This window comes from Zea mays, chromosome 8, assembly GCF_902167145.1.
Source record: "Zea mays cultivar B73 chromosome 8, Zm-B73-REFERENCE-NAM-5.0, whole genome shotgun sequence".
NCBI classification, from domain to species: Eukaryota; Viridiplantae; Streptophyta; class Magnoliopsida; order Poales; family Poaceae; genus Zea; species Zea mays.
Genome location: NC_050103.1, coordinates 142,318,769 through 142,326,639, shown reverse-complemented (window position 1 = coordinate 142,326,639; position 7,871 = coordinate 142,318,769). Strand labels below are relative to the sequence as shown.

The window sequence follows — 7,871 nt, the reverse complement described above, 5'->3', positions numbered from 1 at the left end:
TGTTAAAGTTTTAGAATGAGCATCATATTCAAAGAAACGAGTGCTTACCTATTATAGTTATTACTCACTATTGCTTACCTGTTATAGTTGTTACTTAGTAAGTTTCAAGTCAATATGACCAAGTTAGCATGTGCGCTAGTGCCCTGCAATTGTCTGGCAGTCCCGGGTGTCAAAGCGGCACTGCCGCTTGTAGTTCTGATCATTTTTGGAGCTCAGTTTTTATAGGTAGCCTATTCATCCCCTCTAGGCGAGATCAGATCCTTACAATAATATCGTTAATCTTCACAAATATCCTTGCAGACATACTAGATATTAACTCTGAGGCCAAAAACCTCCATGTGGCTACAAAGAGACTATTTTATGTGAATATCCTAAAGCATTCATTAGTAACACACTAGTATTCATCAATCACTAAAACAAATATTGTAGAGCCACTATAGGAGAGCCAGTGAAGCCTTCTAACACTAGGTCCACTTACTCCTCTTCTACATTTTGGCCCGAGGGAACAAATGTATCTTTTTTCTTTGAAATCGAGGGAACAACTATGAGGCCTAAACTTTGCATCAAATCTAGGACTAGGGAGTAGTAAGCCCAGGGAAAGGAGGAATGATTGGCCATATGGGCCTCCAAGTGAATGATAGGCTGTCAGTTTTGGCTTCCCCTCCGCCACTCTCGAGAGGGCCACACACAAAAACCCCAATGCGAGCGCCCCTGGCTTGTCGGCGTCGCCTCCTTCAGCCAAAACCCTAGCTTGCATACGCGCCCGAACAAAGCTTCGTCTGCGAGGGGCGTCCTCCTGCCGCCAGAAGCTTTCAGGAGCATCAGCGATGGTGTGGTTCCAATGCGAGGACTGTGGCGAGAACCTCAAGAAGCCCAAACTTGCCGGCCACTTCCGCTCCTGCTCCGCGTACAAGGTTGGCGCGGCGACCGACTCTCTTGACATGTCCCCGTTCCTTTCTGGATCGATCTTTGGCGCCGTGGTGGTTAATTGATGTTTTTGTTGCGCGGACGCAGCTGTCATGCATCGATTGCGGCGAGTTATTCAGCCACGACACCGTGCAGGGGCACACCCAGTGCATCTCCGAGGCCGTGAGTTCCTCCGCACCTCTCTCTGAGTTCCTTGCTCAATCCTCACTGTGGTGTGAAATTTACTGTTCGTCTCTGCAATTTCAATGAACCGATATGCATCTGACGTTTTTTTGTTGAAATGTTGAGCATGCGGCTTGCCTATGAACTGCTGCTGCTTTGGATTGTGGGTGTTTTTTTTTGTTTCTCCCCTGTTGCTACTTTAGTGTGGCTAGGCAATGTTGCTTCGCTACTGTTTGAAATGCATGCCTGTTCATTTTTGTTGATATTTCCTCTGTCTTGAAATATTTGGGATCCAAGTTTGCCCTAAGTTGACCATGTTTATAGAGAAGTGTATTGACATATATAATATCTCATAATATATCCAATGATGCTAATTTGATGTCGTAAATATTAATTTTCTTTTCTGTAAGTCTGTTCAAACTTAGCATCGTTTGACTTAGGATAAACTTGACACTCTTACGGTCATTTCTTGCAATTGTTGGTAAGCTATATCTAGAAGTTAGAATCTGCAGGTTGATTTGTTCCTTTTCATATTAGGATTGGTAGTTTCAGTAGAAGGTTTATAACCATGAAGGCTTATGTTAGAATATGTGGCTATTGTTATATGTGCAAATTATAGTATTCAATCCAGTGCTCATTTGTACTGTATTTGTTTTCATTCAGGAGAAGTACGGTCCTAAGGGACAGACCAAACCATCCAATGGTGCACAGGGTAAGGCAGATAAGCCAAAGCCAAATGCAGATGTCGATATCAATGTTGGGCTGTCGACACGGCCTCCTTGGTTCTGTAGGTGTGCCAGTTTGATCCCTTACCCTTAGTATATACACAATAATCTTTGCAGGTGGTTATGCAGTAATAGTGCCGATGCCATAGTTCTAAACCATATTTACTTATAACCAAGTAACCATAGCGGTATTGGTTGTGATCAATGTTTATTTATTTCTACGCTTCTCAAAATTTCCGTTGATATAAATCATGCTTGGGACTGTTTTGTTTTTTTGGGTTAATACTCACATGGAATGCCAGTACATATATATACATGACTAGACATGGTAATATAATTTATGAGGTTGCAGTTATCTTTGTAGTTGCGAATGTCTGTGAGTAAGTTCAATTGTTTAGCTTTCCTTTTCCATTTAGAAAAGCTTGCTTGGAACTATTAAAATTATTTGTATTATATCTTTTCTATGAATGATGGGTCTGGAATGTTGGTAGAGTCTATCTACTTGTGGCCTGGAGGTCCTAGGTTCAACCCAGTCTCTTTGCAAAATTAAGCAAGGGTAAGGCTGTCAAGAAATTCCATTCCCAGATGTTATCCTGTGTTGGATCTTTCAGTACTGTGTATGTCCCTTTTTATGTTATTTACATGGTGGGGAGTACAAGTGTGTATATGCAGACAACTAGACTTATATATACTTCTACAATAAACATGGTAATATAGACTATAGAGGCCAAGTTTTTCTATTTTTCTTCTAAGTTGCATCTCTCTTAAAAAGGTTAGGTCTTCTGGTTCATTGGAGTGTTATATTTTTCAAGTGTATTTATCATGTATATTGACTGCTAATTTGATTTTCGATGATGCTTTTATGTAGACAATTTCAAAATTTGAGAAAGCAAATTTGTTGTTGTTGTTTATATAAACAATATCGAGTTTATCTTTGTTGTCAGCACATCGTGTATGCATTCAAGTTCTTGATTTTAAGTCTTTTGATCTTTGTTTTAATGAACTCAGGAGCTTGTTTAGATATTTAGGAACTGTGTACTTATCATGGTTTTTAAAGCGGTAAGGCGGTCCAAGGCGTTGGACCACCGCCCGGACGCCTAGGCGGCGCCTAGGCGAGGTAGGCGGGCAAGGCGCCTAGGCGTTAGACCACCGCCCGGACGCCTAGGCGACGCCTTAAGAACAGTGGTACTTATTGTGAATTTGCATGACAGCCTATGCAAGACCACTACCACAAGTAAGCAAACTCTCTTACTACATGCTGATGGGAAGAAGCATAGGGCAAAGGCGAAAGCCTTCCATGTGTCTCAGAAACAAAAAGATGGTGCAGAACAAACTCCAGATGTGAAGGAAGCTGGAGTTGTACCCACAAAAGAATCTGCTCAAGTAAATGGTGGCGTGAGTGGTGATCATGAAAGAAATGAAGATAAAGATGCTGGGAAAAGGAAACGAATGGATGACATGACCATAGAGCCAGGTAACACAAAAAGACAGTTGACACAGTCTGGAGATGAGAAGTCAGAAAACAAAGCGAAGAGTAAGGCCGATGAACTAGCAAGTGGTACCGACTGCAAAAGTGTTCAAAAGCAAAAGATCAAATGGAAGAAGATTATTACTAAAACATTGAAGGCGGTGAGCCTAAAAAGTTTGATCTTCTCCATTATTTATGGCGTCCATTAAACTATACGTTGTTCATAATTGTGCTGGTTTATTTCAGAACGCAGATGGAGTTATGAAGCTAAAGAAGCTACAAAAGCTAGTCTCCAAGGAGCTTCAGGAATGTGGTGTCTCCAAAGACAAGGAGGAGCTCCGTGCTACCTTGATGGATAAAGTAATCAATCACCGCTTAACGAATCTAGCTACTTTGCCTGCTGTTTCTCTCATTTTTTTCAATTTAGGGGCTAGTTTGGGAACCACAATTTCCCAAGGGATTTCTATTTTCCCATGGCAAAATGAACTAATTTTCCTTGGGAAAATAAAAATCTCTTGGGAAATTGTGGTTCCCAAACTAGCCCTAAGAGCATTTTTTTACTGGAGTGATGCATATTCCTTTTACTGCTGCTTGTTGCAGATAGCTTCAAGTTCCAGATTTTATGTTGATGGCAAGAATGTTAGACTGGTGGCCAAGAATGAAGAAGAATCTTAGAAAGAGGTTGTCAGTCATTTTTTTGGCATTGTTGCTGGTTTCATTCTTTGGTGTCAACTTTCAGATGGCTTATAGCCAAGTGTTGGTTAAATTGAGTCCATGAACCATCAATTATATCCATGACGTGTAGACGGTATGGGAATTTAGCATCTGAATTTTCTCGACAACCGTTCAAAAGTGAAATGTTTACTCTTTATGCTGTCAAGCAATGGCAATGATGGTTGATAGTGGCGGCGTAGTCGCAGGGGAGAGATGAGAGATGATACAAATAATGTTCATTGGATTTGAGTAAGGGAGAAGATGTTATGTAGTGCTCTGAACCATCGATTTTGATGGTGTGATAATTCTGGGTGCAATTCGTTTGGTGGATTTAGTAGATATTATGAGTTGAGTGATTTGGTTGAGTAGGTTTTGCAAACTGTAAATTGGTGGATTATGTAGTGTATAGATATAGATATTCGGGTCGTCGTCACAAGTTAGTTGGGATAAAAAATTACAGTGCAACTAGGGATGGTAACTAGTATATACAACAGCATTCCATATTTGTACCCATGAAAAAAATCATACTCATCGGGTTACCGCTTGCGGTTATAAAACCTTACCCGTACTCGTGGTTGATTTGACCTGTCGGGTAATCCGTACCTGTTAAGAAAATCTAAAATTGTAATATTTCAATCACCCAATATTAAATAAACACACAAAAATAAGTTCAATTTAAAATATGACAAACATATGATTACATAAGTTGATAGTTAAACAAACAATAGTCAAAGAAGTGTTTTCTTTTAACTAGGATGTACTTTATTAGATAATAATAATCATATGAAACATGTATATTTTAACCACGAGTATGCGGGTATGGGTAGTACCCACCCACACCTATACCCGTCTACTCAACGGGTAAAGTTTATTGTCCATTAACATACCTGTAGGTATAGAAATCATACCATACTTGATTTTATATCGGTTAAAACTCGTCGGGTATTTTGGTACCTATTGCCATCTCTAAGCGCAACACCAATCTTGGTCGACGTTTGTTTTGAAAAAAACTGGTGGATGTTGAGACCCGCAAGCAGGATGGATTCGAGCCTAGCTAGAGACGTTCAAATCGTTTGCCCAAAATCTAGCTTGTGCCCCCGGATGCATAAACCTGCAAGGTGATTTAAGCTTGGGTTTTAAGTACCCAACTCTTGTTGGGTCCTACAAAGTTAGCTACATAAGTCTTTGGAACCCAGATGCAAGTTTTGTGTCTCTTGCACTTAGGTCCCAAATTTCTAACAACTACTTTATCATTTTTGCAAGTTAGCACATACGAAGCAGCATAAGTATGATAAAGCATAATTGGGTCATTTGATGCATTCCTAGGCGTATGAGAGACATCATGGCGCCTAGGTCTACTCCTACCATGAATATACGATGAGCTAGATGATGCATACATATGGAATAAGAATCAAAAGCAGCATCATGACGAGTAGGTAAAATAGCATGATCATAGCGACTATCATGATGAACAACACTAGAAGCATTCTTAACATGAGCATACAAATAGGCATGGTTCTTTTTGTCATGTAAAGAATGAGAGCTACTAGCCATAGGGACCTTCCCTTTCTCCTTGATGATATTGGAAGTACTTTGACTTGTTAAGTTCTTGGTTCCCCTTTGGAAACCAAGTCCATCCTTAATAAAGGAGTGTCTTCCAATGGTGTAGGCATCCTTGGCAAATTTTATCTTTTCATATTCACTCTTGCAAATTTTAAGTTGACCATTAAGATTTGTAACTTCATCATTCAACTTAAGAATAGTGGAAGCATGAGCATTGCAAGCATCAATGTCGACATCTTTACATCTATTGCAAATAGACACATGCTCCACAGATGAGCTAGTAACATTCACTTTTATAGCTTAGCATTTAAGCTCTTAAGACTAGAAATAGAATCATGGCAAGAAGATAACTTAGAAGAAAGTAATTCATTTTTCTTAATTTCATCAGCCAGAGATTTTTCAGCATTAATACACTTATCATGTTCTTCATATAGAATATCTTCTTGTTTCTCTAGCAATCCATCCTTCTCATCAAGGGCATCAATTAATTCATTAATTTTATCAACTTTGGACCTATCTAACCCCTTAAAGAGATCGCTATAGTCTACCTCATCATCAGAATCCTTATCACTAGAAGAAGTGTACTTGGGGGGTATCTCGAGTATGTACCTTGTTCTCCTTAGCCATAAGGCATGTGTGATGCTCGTTGGGGAAGAGGGATGACTTGTCGAAGGCAGAAGCAGCAAGTCCCTCATCGTCGGAGTCAGATGAAGAGCAGTCCGAGTCCCACTCCTTGCCGATGTGTGCCTCTCCCTTCGCCTTTTTGTAGTTCTTCTTACTCTCCTTCTTCCCTTTCTTTTCTTGTCACTGGTCATTATCGGGACATTGTGCTATGAAATGACCAGACTTACCACATTTGAAGCAAGAGCGTTTTTCCCTTGATTTGTTCTTGTTGTGATATTCCTTGCGTCCCTTCAATGCGGTCTTGAAGCGCTTGATTACAAGCGCCATTTCCTCGTTGAGTCCGACAACCTCCACTTGTGCCACCTTGTTAGGTAGTGCCTCCTTGCTGCTTGTTGCTTTGAGAGCTACAGGCTGCGGCTCATAGAGAGGAAGCAATCCATTTGCAATGTCATCCACATACCTTGCTTCCTTCACCATCATGCGCCCGCTTATAAATTTTCCAAGAATTTTCTCGAGCGTCATCTTGGTGTACCTAGGATTTTCACGAATGAGGTTTACAAGATGAGGATCAGTAATGGTAAATGACCTTAGCATGAGTCGAACGACATCAGGATCCGTCCATCTTGTACTTCCATAGCTTCAGATCTTGTTCACCAGGGTCTTGAGCCTATTGTAAGTTTCGGTTGGCTCCTCTCCCCTTTTCATAGCAAACCTTCCTAGTTCACCTTCCACCAACTCCATTTTGGTGATCATGGTGGCGTCATTTCCCTCATGAGAAATCTTGAGGGTGTCACATATTTGGTTGGCATTGTCCAAACCACTGATTTTATTGTACTCATCCCTGCATAGAGATGCTAACAACACAGTAGTAGCCTGTGCATTCTTATGAATTTGCTCGTTAATAAATATGGGGATTATCGCTACTATCAAAATGCATTCCATTTTCCACTATTTCCCAAATGCTAGGATGGAGAGAAAATACATGACTACACATTTTATGAATCCAAAAAGAGTAGTTGTCTCCATCAAAATGAGGGGGGTTACCGAGTGGAATAGACAATAAATGAGCATTTGAATTGTAAGGAATGCGAGAGTAATCAAATGAATAATTTTGATTAACCGTTTTCTTTTTCGTGGACGAGTCTTCATCGTTGTTGTTGTAGTAGTAGATGATCTTCTTGATGCGTCTCTTTTTCTTTCCATCTTTCTTGTTGTTGTTTAAGCCTGAGTCGGTTGGCTTGTCACCATTTGGCTCATCAACATAGAGAGTCTCCGTCTCTTTGTCGTTGATCACCATCCCCTTGCCTTTAGGATTAATCTCTTCAGGCGATTAGTCCCTTGATGAATAGAACACCTCTGATACCAATTGAGAGCACCTAGAGGGGGGGTGAATAGGTGATCCTGTAAAAAAAGCTCAACAAAACAAACTTGGACTAATATTGGATTAGTGATAGTAAGAGCCAAGTTCAAATGAGGAGTATGAGTAGAGAACTTCTTCACTTAATTACTCTTCACTGAGTGAGCATTAAACTTAGAGCAATAATGTAAGTGAAGAGAAATAGAGAGAAAATCGCAGTAGGTTGAAGACAAGTGACACAACGATTTTATCCCATGGTTCAGTCAAGTAGAGTACTTGCCTACTCCACGTTGTGCCATCCCAACGGACGAGGGTTGCACTAAACCCCTTT

At 40.4% G+C, this 7,871-nt stretch overlaps 1 protein-coding gene across 1 annotated transcript; it reads left to right on the top strand.

Annotated features, from left to right (window-relative positions):
- The first annotated feature begins 729 nt into the window (after window positions 1-729).
- LOC100194397 (RNA-binding protein) lies at window positions 730-4,299 on the top strand. Its single transcript, NM_001139427.1, has 6 exons — window positions 730-914; window positions 1,015-1,089; window positions 1,753-1,880; window positions 3,026-3,443; window positions 3,529-3,642; window positions 3,883-4,299. Exons 1-6 carry the CDS (start codon window positions 828-830, stop codon window positions 3,955-3,957), a joined length of 897 nt encoding a protein of 298 aa, NP_001132899.1. The 5' UTR covers window positions 730-827; the 3' UTR covers window positions 3,958-4,299.
- The last annotated feature ends 3,572 nt before the right edge of the window (window positions 4,300-7,871 follow it).

Coding starts and splice junctions, on each gene's coding strand:
- LOC100194397 (NM_001139427.1), top strand. CDS start 828: ATGGTGTGGTTCCAATGCGAGGACTGTGGCGAGAACCTCAAGAAGCCC. Junction 1,090..1,752: donor CCCAGTGCATCTCCGAGGCC/GTGAGTTCCTCC, acceptor GTTTTCATTCAG/GAGAAGTACGGTCCTAAGGG. Junction 1,881..3,025: donor CGGCCTCCTTGGTTCTGTAG/GTGTGCCAGTTT, acceptor TTTGCATGACAG/CCTATGCAAGACCACTACCA.